The sequence below is a fragment of the Argentina silus genome (genome assembly GCF_951799395.1).
Source record: "Argentina silus genome assembly, chromosome: Y".
In the NCBI taxonomy this organism is placed as follows: domain Eukaryota; kingdom Metazoa; phylum Chordata; class Actinopteri; order Argentiniformes; family Argentinidae; genus Argentina; species Argentina silus.
Genome location: NC_139654.1, coordinates 9,415,382 through 9,436,541, shown reverse-complemented (window position 1 = coordinate 9,436,541; position 21,160 = coordinate 9,415,382). Strand labels below are relative to the sequence as shown.

General features: G+C 46.4%; 1 protein-coding gene across 2 annotated transcripts; it reads right to left on the bottom strand.

Moving 5' to 3' along the window:
* Window positions 1–500: 500 nt before the first annotated feature.
* On the bottom strand, window positions 501–8,795 carry LOC310823878 (zinc finger and BTB domain-containing protein 44-like). 2 transcript variants are annotated; one of them, XM_083696765.1, is made up of 8 exons: window positions 8,484–8,795; window positions 6,793–6,969; window positions 6,025–6,696; window positions 5,674–5,926; window positions 4,357–4,441; window positions 3,967–4,118; window positions 2,407–2,707; window positions 501–1,259 (listed from the first exon to the last, which is right to left on the bottom strand). In XM_083696765.1, exons 2-8 carry the CDS (start codon window positions 6,931–6,933, stop codon window positions 998–1,000), a joined length of 1,866 nt encoding a protein of 621 aa, XP_083552891.1. In that variant the 5' UTR covers window positions 6,934–6,969; window positions 8,484–8,795; the 3' UTR covers window positions 501–997. The 2 variants fall into 2 exon arrangements, with proteins under 2 accessions (XP_083552891.1, XP_083552892.1); XM_083696766.1 differs by having other exon boundaries at window positions 1,126–1,259; window positions 2,624–2,707.
* Window positions 8,796–21,160: the final 12,365 nt, after the last annotated feature.

Here is a 21,160-nt window from a genome sequence, read left to right as displayed (position 1 = left end):
ACGTCCTGGACTTGCGCACAAAGCTCCACGCCCTAGGGGTTATCTCACGCGAGCATTTGCTGCAAGCCCAGGAGCGTCAGAAACGCCTGTACGACAGGGGAACTACCCTACGAGAGTTTACACCGGGAGACAAGGTGCTCGTACTGTTACCCACCTCCAGCACGAAATTACTCGCAATGTAGCAAGGTCCGTTAGTACACAGAGGCAGACGCAGCATAACGATAAGGGATTGCTCCCGTTTATTCATAAAGTCTTTTGTAACAACTGTTCGGGGGCTTTCCAGCCTCGTCAAAAGTCACTCTCTCTCTCTCCCGTCTCGCCGTTCCCAGCTCAGCTACTGAAATGGCAGAAGCACACACCTGTTAAGCACTCGCCAACGAGACTTTATTTGCAACAGGTGTGCAACGAAGCCTCGCCGACACAACCCCGGCCACGGTCCTGTAGCTCCCTCCACAGGCCGAACGCTGCATGTCCCCCCACAGTTCATAAGGAAATCGGAAAATCACTACAATATCCAACGGAGCGTTCACTGATCAAGCTATAGTACACACACACTCTTGTAATAGATAATATTCAGTAACATGAATGAACAGTTTGAAGTGATGGCACTGCAGAATTTTTACGCAGTCTGTCATACAAACGATCACTATTACAAACTAAATAAGTTTTAAAAACTGATTTGTCTCTATTGGCAAAGAGTTGAGACCTCTAATTCTAGTGGTGCTAAAGGTGAAAATGGGAGGGGAAGGGAGGGGGGTCTCAGGCACTTTCCAAAGTGGCAGGGCAGGGGTTTGATTGGCACAAGGGGGATGAAGGGGAAAATAGGAGGTCGGAGATCATCACTATCATAATAGAAGCCAGCTCCTCCTCTTCAGCTGCTGCCATTGGTCAAAGGCAGGACTGGGGCTTTGATTGGCATGAAGGGGATGATGGGGAAACGGGAAGTAGTCACTCAATTGTATTGGAAGCCAGCTCCTTCATGTGACCATTCTCCTCCTCATAGAGATCTGGCAGCACCAGCCTTAAGGGACAGGGGCTCCAGGTGATCCGGGTGCTGTCGGGGCTGGAAGGGGTCTGGGGGGAAGCTGCTCTCATAGTTGTGGGTGGAGGAGGAGACCTGGGAGATGACTGGCATCTGGACAGAGGAGGAGCCATCTGGCCCTGGGTAGCCCTGCTCCTGCCCCTCCTTCACCAGCTCATACTGGCCCAGAACCTCCTCCTCCTGGACATGACTCAGGTAGTCGGGCACGAGGAAATCACTGCAGCAGAGAGACACAATGGGGAGAGAGAGAGAGAGAACAGATGGGTTAGCTCTCCAATCACTACAGCACAATGGAGACACAAGTGAACTGACGTATTAATAACAGAGCTACATTTCTCTTGCAAAAGAGAAGGGTAGATTGCAACCACCCAAAATATGATCTGCAAATAAAACAGATCAATGGGTTGCTTGATAATTGATGATCACATAATGATGCATATGCTGAAGTGTCTCTGACACGATCGCACAAAATACACACAGTCAATGTGGTGCAAGTTATTTGCAGATATGAAAAATGGTTGGAAATCAGCACTTTTCTAAAATATAATACAGTTAACATATTTTAAGAGTGTTGTGGACCAGTTTTGAGATAAGTCTTGAGGTCGGTTTTGAAACAGGTTGTCTGTCTGTGTGCGTCTGAATTAAATCACCATGGGAGCAGACCAGAGTTGCAGACATTTATTTTTTCTTTGATACGTTCTTCTGTCTTGCACCTGATGAATTGGATGTGCATATTTTTCTACTTTTTCTGCTGGAGAAATATAACCACTCTTCAAAATTCATAGACGGAGCTATGGATGCAGGGACTGAGATCAAAATGACAGTTTTAACCATGCTTTGAAGCTATAGGCTAGTGTTCATTAAGCTTATATTTTAGGTTCTGATGGGGTAAGACAATTGAACTAAGCTCATGAGGCATTTATAAGTTATATTCTTCAAGAGCCAATGCCTATATATAATTAATTTAAGAGTAAACTAAATCGATGTACCAATCCCAGACTGCCCCTTTAACAGTTGAGTAAGTAATGTTTCTTAAAGGCTAGCAACAATGCAAAACGTGTCAAAGTCATAATCTTTGCTGCTTTAACTATAAACATTGTGCATTCTCATTATCTGTTGCTAGACAACGTGCCCAAAGACGGCTTGAATGACACATAATCATACAAATATAACAATGATGATGTGCCCAGTGTGCAGCCTTCAGTTAGAAGAATATGTGACGTCCCAATTCTGAAAAATCTCACAGCATTTTTCCCTTATCATGGCCATGATGGGAGAAGTGTCATTGTTCTTACTTCCTGTGTGGCGTTAATCGGAGTAAACAAGTGGGGTGAGGGTGGACAATCCCACCCGGACTTCCTCACCTGCTCTGGAAGTAGTTTGCTAGTTCAGATGCCTCATGGTTCAGACTCCTCAGGTGAACAATTAAATTGCCAGAGTTGGTGAACATGGCGCCGCACGTTTTGCATTCGTAAATCCGGGGCTTGCGGACTATGTGGCGGGAGACCGTCATGCGGTGCTTATATTCACCGAAGGAGGTGAATGTGGCGCTACATATCTGGCACCGGAAACAGCGTTTACCTTCATGCTTGAGCCGGTGCATCTTTAAGGAGTAGGCCCTTGTGAACTTTTTCCCACAACGGTCACACTGGAAGGGCTTAATGCCTGGCAAAAAGAAAAAAAGAGAGAGGTGAGTTGTGTACAACCTTACAATCAATCACTACAACGGACTTAACCATCGAAAATGACAATTATTAATTCCACATTATTTCAATCAATTTTGGAACTTGAACTTGACATGTGTCAAGATTCTTTATTTGTCACGTGCATACAAGTATACAGTGAAATGCAAAAGTGACAGTGCCACAGAGTAGCAGGAATGCAGGAAGTGCAGAGACATGTTAAAATCAGCATTGCCAGTCCTACAGTTAACTGTCTCCATTATAGTCTAAATGCACACGATAGGGACAAGGGGACGCTGGTGGAGGCAGAATTGAAGGACAGGCTCATTTTAATGCATGGAATGGAATAAGTAATGTTATCAAGCACATGTGTTTGATACCATTCCTCATTCCATTCCATGCATTACAATGAGCTCATCCTCCGATTTCTGCCTCTACCAGCCTCCACTGATGGGGACTGTGACAGAGGTTTGTTAAAACACTATCATCATGGGTCATGGCAGACCAGACCTAGCCTGCCCCCAAGTCTGCATGTGCTTTAGCTAGCTCTTGTGATATCTATCATGGTAATTCCAAACAACATGGCATGATAACGACACATGTAACGAGTGTTGGCGAAAGCACATACAGACCGCAGACCAGGCTTGTAGGACCAGGGGCAGAATAGCGCTAAGCAAAATTGAGATGAAGTTGGCTTATAAGACGTTGTTTCCACAAGCTCAGAAATATAAAAATACCTCTAACTTATGGCTCTTTCAAGGACATATGGTCACGGGAATTTCCAACTAAGAATATTGCGTAGAGACAGAGTGTATTCATTTAAGAAGATAAGGATTCTATTACATTTTACCGTGTGCAGTCAAATACAATGGAATAATCTGAATGGAGGGGTAGTCGTCATGGTAAGGAAGAGTTTATGACCCGTAAGAGCTGGAGTCGGACAGTCTTTGCAGAGTAAGAAATACTATACAGTTCGTACTATATTCTGATATATATATATTTTGTGTGTGTGTTCGCGTGCGTATCAACAGGTGGATAAGGGAATGTCATGGTAGTACATTAAGTACAGTAGAGGGGGAATGTAAATACACAACCACAAGCTATAGCATACCTAACATAACCTAGTATTATGTCTACAGATGATGGCTAGTGGTTGCAGCCCTGTATGTATGTCTTTATATGTGTCAAGTCAAAGTGTATTGGTTGTGTGTGTGTGTGTGTGTGTGTGTGTGCGCTACCTACCAGAGTGAATGAGCATGTGTTGCTTGAGGTTCTGAATGCGTGTGAAGCGGACACCACACGTGGGGCACTGGAACGGCCTGTCTGGACCGTTGGTGCCGGAGCGGGCTGAGGGGCTGATATATAAGTGGTATGGGTACTGGAGGCTGTCTAACCTGGAAAGAGAAAGAGAGAGAGAGATTAAATGCCATTGTCAAATATGTGTTGGTATTAGTAGCTCCTGCCTGCAATGTCAAATAGCTGAAGACAGCATTCATTGTATAATTCCATATGGTTATTGGTTCATACCATCCTTTCAGGATGAAGTTGAACAATATTTCTCAAGGTTATCAAAGCCGTTTGGAGCTGAAACTTGAAACAAAGGTTCATGACTCCTGCTCATCAACCAGTTACCTTTCATCATCCTCTGTATGACCTCCAGTGTTAGATGTAGTCTGCATCGAGGGCAGCCCTTCGGAGACCCCCTCGTCTATCGATCCTACACCAAAGACAAGGATATAATAGATTTCAGTTAGACAGTTACAAGTCTCCCTCTCTCATAGTTTCCAGAGAAAATGGCTCTGAATCAAGTCTGTATAGTTTACAGTTACACACACGACATACTAGTGAGTTGTAGGTTTCAATGAGACTGTCAAGTCAGACAGCGGTTTTATTTAACCTTTATTTTACCAGGTTAGTCTCATTTTAATGAACAATCTATTTTACAAGAGAGACCTGGCCAAAAGAGCAGCACAAGTTGCAGACACATTGAGAGCATCAAACACATGCACTACAGTTTAAAACATACATTGTGGCGCCCGCCCCGTGCCTAAGCCCATGCGCGAGTGTGGGACGGTGGTAAGTGGAGTGTATATCTCGCCTCGCTTTGTCTCTGCTGTTTCTGCTGTCCCTCTCTTGCCCCGTGTTGTCTTTGGCAGGACCATGTATGGAGTTCCTGCGCCCCAAGGGGCCACAGCTGCAACCCGTGGAGAGAATCACCGTATGCCCATACATGGAGTTCCTGCCCATCAAGGCACAGGTGAAGGGCATCAGCAGGAGCAGCAGAGACGGTACAAAAGGAGCCCACGGAGCACCCAGTGGGAAGGAGTTGCTAAGGCGAACCACGGAGTAGGGGATGAGAGCGAGAGTAAGCCAAGTCACCGTCGACCTGTGTACGATCCCTGACCCTAGGAGAGCCCCCTTTGAAGCCCGACCCCGAAACCGTCCGAGAGCCCGCTACGTTGCCAACCTTCGCCTGTCTGACTACCCCGCTGCCGCCCCGACCTGGAACGTAAGAGGACCACCCACCGTGTACCGAAACCCCCTGCTATCTTCCCGACGACGGATCTCCTGCGGGGCCCGTGCACGACACGACGCCTTCTCAACCCCACCCTCTCTCTATCATTTCCCTCTCCCCGCCAATCGAATAAATATTTTTGACTGTAATTCTGGTGTGGATCTCTCTGCTTACACTGTGTTTGGGTCCGTGACGCGCCCGCACACCCCGGCGGCCGTCACAACATTTACACATTGAGCAGCAAGGGAAAATTAGGTGCAACTAGGGAACAACACAGACACTTCATTTTCCATCATACTGTTTCCCCTTTAAATTAGCTTTAAACGAAAAAAAACAACTGGTTAGATGCTATTAATCAAGAAATCCACAAATCCACTAGGACAGAGTTACAAATCCAAAGCTAGGGCGTTAGTTAGTAAGTTAAAGAGCCCCACCTATGGAGGAGGACTGTGGGCTGATAAGGAGGTCTTCCTGGACCTGTTCACTTCCTGGTACTGTCTGCTGGTCACTTAGGGAACTCTGGGACACGCTGATTGGCTGAGAGGAAGTCTCCTGCACTTCCTCGTCGCTTAGCCGCTCCACCTTCACACGCACGTCCTCCTCTGTCGCCAACGACGACGGCGCCGCCTTGGAACTTTTGCAGGACAGGAAGTCACTCAGCCTGCGGCTCACGTCGGGCAGCCCTATCTGGCACAAAAAACAACAACAATGAACTGAAAAACTGGGTGGTAAAAAATAGACATATAATTTATTTATATAAGGTTTGGGGGCGGGGGGTGTCTCACCTGGTCCAGACAGCGAGCGCTTTCTGGCAGCTTGGGCTTCTCGGGGTGGAACCTGCGGTCAATCCCGAAGGGGAAGGTCCAGGGGAAGGCCAGGGAGGAGTCCACGGGCTGGGGGGCGCTTTCCGTGAAGGAGGAGGGCGAGGGGTTGGGGATCTGGGGGGAGGAGGCGATAGGCATCTGCATGGGGCATTTTAAGGGGCTCTGCTCTGGCGACATCATAATGAAGCTCTTGCGCTTGCGGCGCGACTCGCGGCACATGGGGATAATCATGCTGTTCCTCTCCATTACGCTACAGTCGTACGACACTGGCGACAGACTGCTGTCCAGCGGCGTCAGGGCGCAGGTGGAGCCGGCGGCACTCTCGGATCTGGCCAGGGAGGACTCAAGTGGTTTCTCTTGTGACATGTTCCCTCCAGAACTCCACAGGATGCTGGACTTCATGAACTCGGAGCAGGTGCTGGCCACGGCGAACATCTGCATGTAGCTGGCGGCTGCTAGGACGTCGATGATGTTCTCCGTGCTGATGGAGAGGGTGGAGGTGTAGGCGTACTCCAGGAGAGGGGTGAAGCCGCTCACGGTGACGTGGTGCAGGTCCAACACAAACTTGTCCTCCTCCTCCGGCTGTCCCACCAGTTTAGTGCGGAAGAAGTCGCTACAGCAGGCTAGAACCACCTGTAATGAATTAGATGAGAATTAGATATTGCTGTGTACACAGATAATAACAATCATAATAGTGTTGGCCATGTTGAGTGAGTTTGAGGAATGCACCTTGTGGGCCAGAAACAGCTTGTCCTGGACACGGATGGTGACATCGCAAAGGTGGCCCTCACTGCGCAGAGCGTTCAGTTTGTCCAGCATCTCCTGACTGTGTGTGGTGGAATTGTGGGTGAAGGTTTTGACCCCCATCATGGAGTCTCTACAGTTCTGCTTCTGCCGGGTGTTTTCCTGTCGGAAGAATGAGACATGTTATTCTGGAGTTTTTCCTGAACATATGACCTGACTAGGAAAACCCTCAGGCCCTTATAATAATATATGCCATTTCGCTGACACTTTTATCGAAAACAACTTACATGGCAGTGAGTAGATATGGTCCCAGCAGGAATAGAACCCACTACCTAAACGTTGTTAGTGCTATGCTCTATCAACTGAGCCATATAGTACCATGCTCTCCGATGATTAAGATCAAACAAATAAACACATCAGAATATAACAACACCGTCATATTACTGAAATAAAATGCTGAATAGGCCTATTCTGTACACTGATTAGCTGAGAAACAGCTCTTATTAATCTAGCCTCCCAGACAGCTAGGTTAATCAATGACGCGCTAACTAACAGACAACAGTGTGTATGTCTGAAGATCCCCCTGTACTTTTGTTCATCTCCTCTGTTGTGATCAACAGGGAGAGCGAGGGGGGAGGTGGAGAGGGAGAGAGGAGAGAGATAGAGAGGTGAAGGGGGAGAGCAGCAGTAAAAAGCAAGAGTATGAAATGCCAAGTTATGTAACAACAATCAAAGCAGATAGATGGTGCTGAGCGCCAAGTCCATGTGGAGTCCAGGGCAGCAGTACAGGATGCAGCACAGCTGTCTGCTGCTGCTGCTAGACATATGACTGCTCTGAGGCATGAGATTTTCCATCAAACAAACCCTCTCCTCAAGAGGCCCTGTTACGGAGAGCTCAGCTCCTGTTACTAGAGAAGAAGGGAACACACTTGTGGGTCATGTTGACCCAGTAAAGCCAATTGTGATTTACAACATAGGTCCTAGATTGAGGTGCAGGGAGAGGGTAGTCTTGCTTTCATGATCCATATTATTTTGTTGTTGGCAATTATTTTGTGTGGTTCTCAACAACATGCCTCAATAAGGCTAAGTGAATGTGCTACAGTGTGTACACAGGCTTATGCATTTGTTCAACTACACTGGACAATGTCCCCTCTTTTACTAAGTAAGACAAAGACTTTTCTCACACTCCACTATAAACTTTCTAGGTTTCTTGAGGTTTCACCATACAGGAAAGGAAAAACTTTGTTCGATGCAACTTGAAACCATCACAAAACAAATCAGGTGCAACACAAACACAAGAGCAAACAACTCAAAATTGCTTTCGTCAAAATTGAGATGTTGAAGTTTATTGGAAAGGGGGCGTGGTTCAGCGTAACCTCACTTGTTTACATTACGTTACATGGCTACTACACGTTTTGAGCTGGCTGGCAAGACAACGCTTGATACTGAATAAATAAATATGTGCATCTGTTCAAAGCTAGATAGATACTGCTAACACGTACATGTATTTGCTACCCAATTGCCTGACGTTATGATAAAAATGTGAACGCAAAACCGCTCCGCAGTTAGCTACGTAGCAAGCTAACGACGTTAGCTAGCGTCAAAATGCTTTAGCGTAAGTGTCTGCGTATAGTGATGTGGATCTAGATAACTTCTAACTGGGCGATATAGTTTACCTTCAACAGATATAAATAGTATGCGACCTCGCCTGTTGTTCTAAATGTTTCGGCCTCGATTAGTGTAGTCCAATACGGCCAATGTAAACACACCGAAGCCGGGCGTGCAGACAACACAAAGCAGCTTGACTAGACAGCGAAGAGGGGTTGTTATTCCACTTTAGCCCGTTCCTTTCATATTCCTTTCGTTTCGGAAGGATTCGTTCGCCCGGCACAGGTACGTGTGAGATTGTCATTAACATTCGACTTGTTATAAAAGTTTTTTAAAGCGTTCTTTCCGTCTCTTCAAGGTTATTTATCCTCCCTCCTGTATAAATCTTCTTTGCACTTTATTTGTCCCATAATGCAACGCGCAGGTTCATTTTACTGTACAAAGCACCTGATTTGGGCAATGTAAGACCATGCACAGAGCTCCTGCAATTGTCTCTCATTTTGTATAAAATGACACATACGCATTAAACCTGTGAAAATGAAAGTTTTGAAAATGAACTTTTTTTTGTTTGCAAAATATTCTGTCATGCATTTTATTCCATTCAATGTCCTCAATGATAACGACTTTACCTGGATTACCTGTGTGTCACCTACAACACTTTGATCAATGGTCTTCCTGGTGTTTCATATCTGTCTGTTGGCAAGACAGCATGTAGGCCTAAGAAACAAGGGTTAAATAACCTACTGAGCTATGCTTCGAACATGATTGCTGCTTGGAAATGACAATGGAAGAAGTTGCATTCATCTCTCATTTCTCTCAGACATAGCTGAAGGTCTGAATGTGTGATTGTTAGGGTTAGACAGATTCTGAACCAGTTTATGGGACAAGGAGGAGGATCTGGGTTTAGTTAACCAGAACCAACGGTCCTTTCATGCCAGGAGCATTTAGGCTACAGTACCTCAGAAATGTAACTGATGGGCTTCATTGTTATCAGAATGTTACACAACAAGTCCAGAAACTCCATGGAATTGAATTGGAAATGAGGAATTGTCAAGGGCGAGGGAAGCAGATAAGAGATGGGTACTGGAGTGGGAACAGGTGTGGTTGTAGTCGGTAAGGAAGCTACAGGTAATTGGGGAAATTCAGCAATGGTTTGACCCTTCATAGCATTATTCTCTTTCCCCCCCCCTGACTCACAGATGGCAACACGTCTCTGCATGTCTTGCAGACATTTCTGCTTGGATGTCAGCCCACCACCTCAAGCTCAACCTTAACAAGACTGAGCTGCTCTTCTTCCCTGGGAAAGCCTGCCCCCTCCAAGACTTCTCCATCACAGTAGAGAACTCTGTGACCTCCTCCCACAGCCAAGAATCTTGTGGTGATCCTTGATAACCACTTATCCTGTATGGCGAACATCACAGCGACAGCACGCTCCTGTAGATTCTTCCTCTACAACATCTGAAGGATATGTCCATTCCTCACGAGAGAAGCAGCACAACTCTTGGTCCAGACACTTGTGATCTCCCGCCTTGACTACTGCAACGCACTCTTGGCCGGGCTCCCCGCCTCTGCCATCAGACCTCTGCAGCTCATCCAGAATGCTGCCGCCCGTCTGGTGTTCAATCTCCCCAAATTCTCCCATGTCACCCCCCTCCTTCGCACCCTTCACTGGCTCCCAGTAGCAGCTTCAAGACCCTGGTGCTCGCCTACCGGGTGTCAAAGGGAACAGCCCCTCCCTACTTGCAAGCAATGGTCAGCCCCCAAACCCCTGCTCGATCACTGCGCTCTTCCACCTCGGCTGGCCACCTGACACCGCCGCCTCTACGTGGATGCAGCAGTCGCGCTATTCGGTCACAGCTTTTCACTGTCCTGGCGCCCCGCTGGTGGAACAAGCTTCCCACTGCTGTCAGGACTGCAGAGTCACTACCTATCTTCCGCCGTAGACTGAAGACCCACCCAAATCTTCTAGCATTGTGACTGCCAATGGCCCATGGTCCTAGCATAAATTAGTTTTTCTTATGATGGCTGATGTATAGATGATTCACTTACTTTAGACAAATGTACTTGTTGTAAGTCGCTTTGGATAAAGGCGTCTGCTAAATGTCTAAAATGTAAATGTAAATTATTCATACCATAGACATCATTGATTCATACTGTACCAGAGCCCAAGGAGCAGATACTGTATCTACCAGTGGAGGCTAGTGTTTGATACCATTCCTAATTCCATTCCATGCATTACAATGAGCCCGTCCTCCAATTTCTTCCTCCACCAGCCTCCCCTGGTATCTACTGTTATGAAGGTACACTGTAAATACAAAAAACTCTATAAAAAGTCTGGCAGCAAGGTTGCCAGTCAAAAGCGTCTAAATTCTAGTAAAATAGTTTTTAAGAACATAGAAAAGCCATAAAAAATACAGTTATTTACATTTGGTAAAATAAAGAATAATATAGTTAATTTACATATGTTTACGCATATTTAACATTAAAATCAAATTTTAATACAGATTTTCAATGTCCAAATAGTAAAACGTATGTTAAAATGAAGTTTTACACTGTGAAAATATCATAAATAAATAACCTACAATTACACAGCTTTTCACTGTCCTGGCGCCCCGCTGGTGGAATGAGCTTCCCACTACTGTCAGGACTGCTGAGTCACTATCGATCTTCCGCCGTAGATTGAAAACCCATCTCTTCAGGCTCCATCTTAACAGTCCCTCCTTAAGACCTCTTCACCCCCACTACCCCCCATGCACTAACCCTAACCCCAAACCCTAAACCCATACAAATACTAGTGAATGTTTTAAAATTACATAAATAAATGGCCTCTTTGATGGGGAATTGTATGTACATTTATGGAATACACCAATCATTGTATGGAGTTCTTGTTATGGAAAATACATTAATAGAACTGTTATGATATTTTATGTTATTAATAGAACTGAAGGATATACACTTTCAAAGACAAAGACTGTTTATTGGCCATGCAATCAATTCTCAGAATGTGGTAATTTTTGCACCCCCCCCCCCCCCCCCCCCCCCAAGATAACACACACACCCCCTCCGAGACAACACACGTGCACAGGGTCAGCCATTCCACCCCAGCTTTGCTACGGCACCCCTGCCTTGCACAACAGCAGTGGTAGCCACCAGCTCACATCCGGCTCCCTCCTGGAGCAGGCTACCAACCTCCAGGCTACCTGCCGCCTGATACAACTTGTGTAAATACTGTGATTACATTTTCTCTTGCCACACCTCTGTGGTTCTATAGCCATTGTTTTGAGAAATGGCGGAGGATTAGCATATGGATAGTGGTGGTTTCGGTGGGGGAGAGTGAGAACAAAGTGAGAGTGAGAACAAAGGTACAGACCCATCTTCCCGACAGTGTGAAATGTTGAACGCCGATTGATCAATAAGAAAGCGCTGATTGATCAGTAAGAAAGTCTCCCCATTGTTCTTTCTCTCCCGCCCCCTCTCACGTAAGCACAAGCTCGCTGGTGATAGCCTTGGCGGCGCCTACCATAATGTTTCATCTGTATAAAAGACAACCCTGATAATCGCCTCTTCAGACTTGCGCTAAACAGACCCCAGGATTTGTTAGGCTCCTGTCTCTTGTTTGCAAGCAATAAATACTGGACTCAGATATTGTGGCTACTCAGTACAGAGTGGTAAAACCTAGACATCCACCACATACTCCAATTGACATACAAGTTTTAGAGTGAAAATAATGTTTTTGCCTGGTTTAATATATTTTTATGTCGTAAAATTACAAATAAATGGTCACTTTGAAGGGTAATTCTATGTACATTTATGGAATTTTCTTTCTTTTAGGATATACACTCTATTACCGGCCACTTTATTAGGTACACCTTGCTAGTACTGGGTTGGACCCCCCTTAATTCTTTGTGGCATAGATTCAACAAGGTGCTGGAAACATTCCTCAGACATTTTGGTCCATATTGACATGATAGCATCACGCAGTTGCTGCAGATTTGTCGACTGCACATCCATGATGCGAATCTCCCGCTCCACCACATCCCAAAGGTGCTCTATTGGATTGAGATCTGGTGACTGTGGAGGCCATTGGAGTACAGTGAACTCATTGTCATGTTCAAGAAACCAGTTTGAGATGATTTGAGCTTTGTGACATGGCGCGTTATCCTGCTGGAAGTAACCATCAGAAGATGGCTACACTGTGGTCATAAAGGGATGGACATGGTCAGCAAAAATACTCAGGTAGGCTGTGGAGTTTAAACGATGCTCAATTGGTACTAAGGGGCCCAAAGTGTGCCAAGAAAATATCCCCCACACCATTACACCACCACCAATAAATATATGCACACCCTACTTAAGTGGGCACGAGCCATAGGCATCTGTTCAACTTGATCATTAAAATTAAATCACTTACATCCCCCAAATAACAGCCTCCAGGCAGGAATCAAATCCTGAACCTCACACATGAAGGAGCGAGGACATCGCTATCATGCCACACAGACTGTCAGAGAGGGAGACAATAAGTATATATCTGTCACGGTGTGGAAATCCCAAATCCCCAAAAATTTACTTGGGTGATTTGATTTTAATTAACAAGTTGAACAGTGCTTATGGCTGCCTAATGTTTAATTCCCATTTTTTTACAAGAAGAATGTTGAATTGAGATTTATCTCTGGGATTTTACCTGCATTATTCCATTATTCAATAAAATGGAAAAAACAAGGTACGAAATTACAGTGAATCACTGTTAAGCTACTTTTTTTTTTTTTTTTACAGTGTAGCCAACATCTATTGGGAAGCTATTTCCCAAAACCTCTCACCTCGCCCAATGAGAACTGAGCATAGGCCTATTGCCCCATCCGTACAGAGACTGTAGACCTGGTATGTGCTTCTGCTCCCACACCCTTATTCTAATTCCATGCCTAATCTAGGTTTACAGGGCACCTTTTCAGGATCTAGTATGTGTGTTGATGTGTTCTCTGTAGCCTATATTGCTGTTTTAATCTATTGTGTAACACCAATAAATAATTCTAGCAACCATTTGTTGCATGGAAAATAGTTTTCTGATTCTGATCTTTCAATTAAGGTGCGCATTCACTATGTTTTACCAGAAGACAATGGTATGGTGTTGTAGGAGCAGTGTTGATAAGAGTAGTTTCAAGAGTAGTTGATAAAAGATGGAGGAAAAAAACAAATGATTCAATGCTTAATGCATATTATACTTAAATGTGTTGTATTTGACCATTTTATTGTATACACATACAACTCCAAGACAGCAACATCTGAAAATATGTTATAATTTCATGTCCATGGTAAAAACTTTAAAAAAATAAATAGCTTTGAAACGAAGCTGTAATAATAAAATAGTATGGTCCTTCACTGAAGGGATACAATTGTTTTGTCTCCATCACTTTATGACATACTCTACTTAAACAACTGGAATGATACATCAAATATACTATACATATAGTTATCTGAAAAACAGGTAGGCTGTCAATAGGTAAAACAGATAATCCAGTAAGGGGTAGGCAAGGCAGGGTTTGGTACACAGGTAATCAGAATAGTAGGGAAACAATCCATCAGGGAGATGCAACAGGGAACGTCAGAAAAACAAGCGCAGATCAAAAAACCGGGAATACAAAAATACGAGGAGAATCGCTGGTAGGCTTGACAAAAAGACAAACTGGCAATGAGACAGGGGAAACACAGGGAATGATGAGGAACAGGTGAATCCAATCAGGGCGGGGTAGACGATTACACAGGTGGGAAACACACAAGGCCAGGTAGTGAAGTGTCTAGAACGAGAGACAAAGTGAGGGATACAAAAAATAAACAGGGAACAATACATGAATAACATGAAACAAAGACAAACAAAACAAGACGTTACAGTATCCCCCCTCTAGGGACGGCACCTGACGTCCCAGGCAGATCAGGATGGGCCTGGTGGAACTCTTGGATGAGGTCAGGGTCCACAATGTCCCTGGTGGGAACCCATGACCTCTCCTCAGGCCTGTAACCCTCCCAGTCCACCAGGTACTGACGGCCCCGACCTCGACGATGAACAGCCAGGAGCCGCTTCACTGCTATACACCAGTCCTCCATCAATGATCCGGGGGGCCTGGAGGCGGGAACCAGGGAGCTCTCCTTAGCCGGCTTGACCCTGGCCACATGGAAGGTGGGGTGAACTCTCGGGGATCTGGGGAGTAGCAGCCGCACAGCCACAGGGTTAATCACCTTAGACACTGGGAAGGGACCCACAAACCGGGGAGCCAGTTTGCGGGATACAACCCACAGGGGAAGGTCTCTGGTGGATAGCCAGACCCTCTGCCCAGACCTGTTTGTACCGGGCCGAGATCCTGAGGAGTACCTGCCGGGCCCGTCTCCAGAATTCGATACCGAATGAACAGATGGGACACTGACCTCTTCCTCCAGGTCCGGGAACAACGGCGGCTGGCACCCGTAGGCGCACTGCAAGGGGGAGAGACGGGAAGCAGAGCCCTGCAGGGTGTTGTGAGCATACTCCACCCAGATGAGATGCCTGCTCCAGGTGGCTGGGTTCTGGGACACTAGGCACCGCAGACAGGTCTCCAGTTCCTGATTGAGCTGCTCGCTCTGACCGTTGGACTGGGGGTGGTACCCAGAAGAGAGGCTGACGGTAGCACCAAGGAGGGAACAGAAGGCCCTCCAAAGCCGGGAGATGAACTGTGGCCCCCGGTCTGACACCACATCCCTAGGGAATCCATGAATTTGGAAAACATGAAATAACATTGCCTCTGCCGTCTCCTTGATGAACGGCAATTTAGGCAGAGGGATAAAATACACCATTTTTGAAAATCTGTCCGCCGATGCCGGTCACCGTTGTGAGAGCTCCGCAGAGGATGTGCGTTTTTTTTAGCTTTTATGTGTTTTCTAAATTCTCTCATTGTGAGAAACTCACTGGCACTGCTATCCTACGACAAGGACACACTTCTACATGTAAATTACAACTTAAGACCAAGTATTTTTGATAACTATTTCATCGACCCGGCGTGGCCGGCGGAGATCAGAAGGACCCCCCACGATAACAACAATGGGAGTGCGCCAAAAAAGAGGAGGAAACACCGGGGGAAGCAGGGAGGCATTCGGAACCGACTGAGAGCTCAGGCCCACCGTCCACCTCTGCCTAGCATACTTCTTGCTAATGTCCAGTCTCTGGAGAACAAGATGGATGATCTCAGGGCGAGGATTACTTTCCAGCGAGATGTCAGAGACTGAAACATCCTTTGTCTAACAGAGACATGGCTTACCTCGTTGGTACCGGACCGAGTCATCTGCCCTTCCGAGTCCTTCTCTGTTTTCCGGGCGGATAGAACGGAGGAGTCCGGCAAATCCATGGGTGGTGGAGTTTGTTTCATGACCAACAACAACTGGTGTAACCCTATCAACGTAACGACGCTTTCTCAGACCTGCTCGGCGGACCTGGAGCATCTGACCATCTCATGCCGCCCATTCTACCTTCCCATTCTACCACCGGGAGTTCAGCTCAATTATGATCACAGCCGTCTACATTCCACCACAGGCCAACACCGAGGCAGCACTATCGACCCTACATGATACGCTGTGCCGGCATCAGAGCAACCACCCTGAGGCGGCGATGGTAGTAACAGGTGATTTCAAGAGGGCTAACCTTAAAAAAGTTATGCCTAACTTCCGCCAACACATCATGTGTGCCACCAGGGGAGATAGAACTTTGGACCACTGTTTAAGAATGGGTACAAAGCTGTTTCCTGCCCTCCCTTTGGGAAATCAGACCACTCCGCCATTTTGTTGATGCCTGTTTACAAACAGAGGATCCAACAGGTAGCGGTCGTGAAGAGAGAGGGAAAGCGGTGGTCCGACCAATCAGAGGCCGTGTTACAAGACGAGTGACGTCGACTGGGATATGTTTCAATCAAGTTCGAGCGATGTCAGCGAGTTTACAGAGACTGTCTTGGACTTCATCTCAACATTAGCCGATAACCCCAACCAGAAACCCTGGGTCGACAGTTCCATCCGCGCCGCTCTGAGAGCCCGCACCGCTGCTTACAACTCCGGCCTGGCATCCAGCAGCATGGAGGAGTATAAAGCAGAGTCCTACAAACTGCAGAGGGCGGTGAAAGCCGCCAAGAGGAGATATGCAGACAGAATGTAGGCGCAGATGGAGAACAACGACACCAGGGGCCTATGGCGAGGACTACGGTCTATTACAGACTACCGGAACACACCCCCCTCAACCGGAAGTGCAGATGCCTCCCTAGCCGAAGACCTGAACTCTTTTTATGCACGGTTTGAGGCTGGCAACACCACCGCTAGCACGCCGGCTAACAACAACAACGTCAGAGTGCTGGCTAGCGCGGCTGATGGGAGGTCACACGCTGGGGCAGAGCAAGCACTCTCCGTGACGGAACACGACGTGAGGAGGGCTCTGCTGAAGGTGAACACTAGGAAAGCTGCTGGTCCGGATGGCATACCTGGGAGAGTACTTAAGACCTGTGCTAACCAGCTTGCTCCTGTGTTCACTACCATATTCAACCTATCATTGGCTAATTCAGTAGTTCCCACCTGTTTTAAAAGATCCTCCATCGTCCCTGTGCCCAAGATCACCTCCCCAGCCTGCTTGAATGACTACAGACCCGTGGCTCTAACCTCAGTGGTCATGAAGTGCTTTGAGAGGCTGATTAAGGAATACATCTGCTCCTCCCTCCCTCCGACCTTGGACCCACTGCAGTTCGCATACAGACCAAACAGATCCACGGACGATGCAGTCTCCCAGGTCCTCCACACCACTCTCTCTCACCTTGACAGTCAGAAGGGGGGCTATGTGAGAATGCTGTTTATAGACTACAGCTCAGCGTTCAATACCATAGTCCCCACCAGACTGGCTGAAAAGATGATTGGTTTAGGACTGAACATTCCCCTGTGTGCCTGGATCCTGGAGTTCCTGACGGCCAGGCCACAGGTGGTCAGGGTGGGTAGACACACCTCCAGCATACTCATCCTGAGCACAGGGTCCCCCCAGGGCTGCGTCCTTAGCCCCCTCCTCTACTCCCTGTACACCCACGACTGTGTGGCTAAGTCCAGCGACAACTCCATCATCAAGTTTGCGGACGACACAGTTGTGGTGGCGGACCTGTCACTCTGGTGTCAGGAGAATAGCCTCATCCTGAATGTCTCCAAGACAAAGGAGCTGATTGTGGACTTCAGGAGAGCACAACATCCAAGGACCTACACACCGCTGGACATCGGTGGGACTGCTGTGGACAGGGTGAGCAGTTTTAAATACCAGGGAGTCCACATCACAGAAGACCTGACCTGGACTACCCACATCAGTACACTGGTGGGAAAGGCAAGGCAACGCCTGTTCCATCTCAGGCAGCTGAGATGGAGGATTCTTCAGTCCTTCTACGCTGGAGCTGTGGAGAGCATCCTGGCTGGCAACATCACCGTCTGGTACGGTAACAGCACGGCCCAGGACAGGCGAGCTCTGCAAAGGGTGGTACGCCTGGCAGAAAAGACTGACCACTGGACAGACGAGGAGGTGAGGGCATGCAATGGTGCGGAAACAGTGCTAACATTTCTGATAAAGCGTCTATAAAAATTAGCAAAGCCCAAAAACCGCTGTACCAGCTTGCGGCTGGTAGGCAAGGGCCACTTGGCAACCGCACTAACCTTGGTGGGGTCCACCTGAATGCTGTCTCTTGAAATGATGAAACCGAGGAAAGCCAGCGTGGAGGCATAGAATTCACACTTCTCTGCTTTTACGAACAGTTGGTTGTCGAGGACACGCTGGAGAACTTGGTGGACGTGTTGGACATGGGTCTCCTCGTCAGGGGAGAAGATGAGGATTTCATCCAGGTTAACAAAAACAAACTTATTCAACATGTCCCGGAGAGCGTCATTCACAAGAGCCTGAAAAACGGCTGCAGCATTAGTGAGTCCAAACGGCATAACCAGGTACTCATAGTGACCACTAGGAGTATTGAAAGCCGTTTTCCATTTGTCCCCCTCCCTTATCCTAACCAAATGATAGGCATTACGGAGATCAAGCTTCGTAAAGATCTTAGCCCCTTGTAACAGTTCAAAAGCAAATGATAAGAGGGAGGGGGTACCTGTTCTTTATGGTGATATCTTGCAGACCTCGGTAGTCGATGCAGGGACGAAGAAACAAAGAAATCAGCCCCAGCAGGAGAAGAGGAAGGACAAATGATACCAGTAGCCAGGGAAGAGTCAATGTACTCCTTCATGGCATCCCTCTCCGGGGCCGATAAGGAATAGAGACGCCCTCTGGGAGGAGAAGATCCTGGGAGCAGGTCAATGGCGCAGTCGTCGGACCGGTGAGGAGGAAGAGAGATAGCACGGGTCTTGTTGAATCCCTCTTTGAGGTCGAGGTAACAGGGGGGAAAAGTAGAGAGGTCCGGGAAATCGGAATCCAAAGAAACCAGGGGACACTGGAGATACAGAGGCTGAAGATCGAGGAGACACAGAAACCGGAACGGATGGAAAGCATGAGGGTGAGCATCCCTTGCCCCACCCCGTAACCTCTCCAGTGGACCAGTCTATGTGGGGGTTATGCTTGGCGAGCCAGGGATATCCCAGAATGAGAGGCTGTAACAGGGAGTTGAACAAATGAAAACTCAGGGTTTCCGTGTGGTTATCAAATGCACGACTCAGAGACTAAAACTTAAATCCAAAAAGAATAGTCTTTACTTCAAGAAAAGGTTCGATACACGGGTAGGCAGTCAATAGGTAAAACAGATAATCCAGTAAGGGGTAGGTAAGGCAGGTTCAGTACACAGGTAATAATCAGAATAGTAGGTAAACAATCCGTCAGGGAGATGGCAACAGGAAACGTCAGAAAAACAAGCGCAGATCAAAAAAACGGGAATACAAAAATACGAGGAGAATCGCTGGTAGGCTTGACACAAGGGACAAAGACGAACTGGCAACGAGACAGAGGAAACACACAGACTAAATACACAGGTCAATGATGATGAGGAAAAGGTGAATCCAATCAGGGTGGGGTAGACGATCACACAGGTGGGAAACACACAAGGGCAGGTAGTGAAGTGTCTGGAATGAGAGACAAGGTGAGGGACACAAAAAATAAACAGGGAACAATAAATGAATAACATGAAACAAAGACAAACAAAACTAACAAACAGTTCGAGACATTACACTTATCCTATATGTGCTAGATATACAGTTGTGTTCAAAATAATAGCAGTCCAACATCACTAACCAGATCAATCACTGTTTTTGGTAGAAATTATATTTCTACATGGCAAATAATTTACTAGTAGTTGTAGTAGAGTAATAGAAAACCAACAGACCCAACAGTCATGACATGCATGCTGCTGATTCTGAGTAATTGAATCATGAATTGAAAGGGGGGTGTTCAAAATAATAGCAGTGTGGAGTTCACTTAGTGAGGTCATTCATTCTGTGAAAAAACAGGTGGCCCTTATTTAAGGACGAAGGCAGCAAATGTTGTACATGCTGGTTAGTGCATTTCTCTCTGAAAATCTGAGTAAAATGGGTCGTTCCAGACATTGTTCAGAAGAACAGCGTACTTTGATTAAAAAGTTGATTGGAGAGGGGAAAACATATAAAGAAGTGCAGAAAATGATCTCAAATGCTTTAAAATGGCAACCAAAACCAGAAAGACGTGGAAGAAAACTACCATTCGAATGGATCGAAGAATAGCCAAAATGGCAAAGACTCAGCCAATGATCAGCTCCAGGGTGATCAAAGAAGGTCTAAAGTTACCTGTGAGTACTGTAACAATTAGAAGACGCCTATGTGAAGCCAAGCTATCGGCAAGAAGTCCCCGCAAAGTCCCATTGTTGAAAAAACGACGTGCTAAAGAGGTTACAATTTGCCAAAGAACACATTGACTGGCCTAAAGAGAAATGGCGCAACATTTTGTGGACTGATGAAAGCAAGATTGTTCTTTTTGGGTCTACGGGCCGCAGACAGTTTGTCAGATGACCCCCAAACACTGAATTCAAGCCACAGTACACTGTGAAGACAGTGAAGCATGGTGGCGCAAGCATCATGATATGGGGATGTTTCTCATACTATGGTGTCGGGCCTATTTATCGCATACCAGGGATCATGGATCAGTTTGGATACATCAAAATACTTGAAGAGGTCATGTTGCCTTATGCCGAAGAGGAAATGCCCTTGAAATGGGTGTTTCAACAAGACAACGACCCCAAACACACCAGTAAGCGAGCAGCATCTTGGTTCCAGACCAACAAGATTAACGTTATGGAGTGGCCAGCCCAATCCCCGGACCTTAATCCAATAGAAAACTTGTGAGGTGACATCAAAAATGCAGAGGAATTGTGGAATGTAGTCCAGTCGTCCTGGGCTGGAATACCTGTTCACAGGTGCCAGAAGTTGGTCGATACAACTAAATATTAGTTCAGTGATTCACAGGAAAGCTAAATCTTCAAGCATTTTTCAGTTCATACAGTAAATGTTTGAGTTTGTAAAGAAAAATGCAGACACTGCTAATTTTTTTAACAGCCTAATATTCCTTTTTCTTCACTTTCTGTAAAGTAATAACAAATTTGATAAATTTTTCTTCATGTTTTGATTTGGAATAGAATGTGCAGTGCATTTGCGTGTATGGAAATAAAAGCTATTATAAGGATTTTGAGCTTTACTCACTTTTTTAATCACACTGCTATTATTTTGAACACAACTGGATTCGATTAGATTAGATTCA

Coding starts and splice junctions, on each gene's coding strand:
- LOC310823878 (XM_083696765.1), bottom strand. CDS start 6,933: ATGATGGGGGTCAAAACCTTCACCCACAATTCCACCACACACAGTCAG. Junction 2,708..3,966: donor ACACATGCTCATTCACTCTG/GTAGGTAGCGCA, acceptor TCTTTTTGCCAG/GCATTAAGCCCTTCCAGTGT. Junction 1,260..2,406: donor GCAAACTACTTCCAGAGCAG/GTGAGGAAGTCC, acceptor TCTCTGCTGCAG/TGATTTCCTCGTGCCCGACT.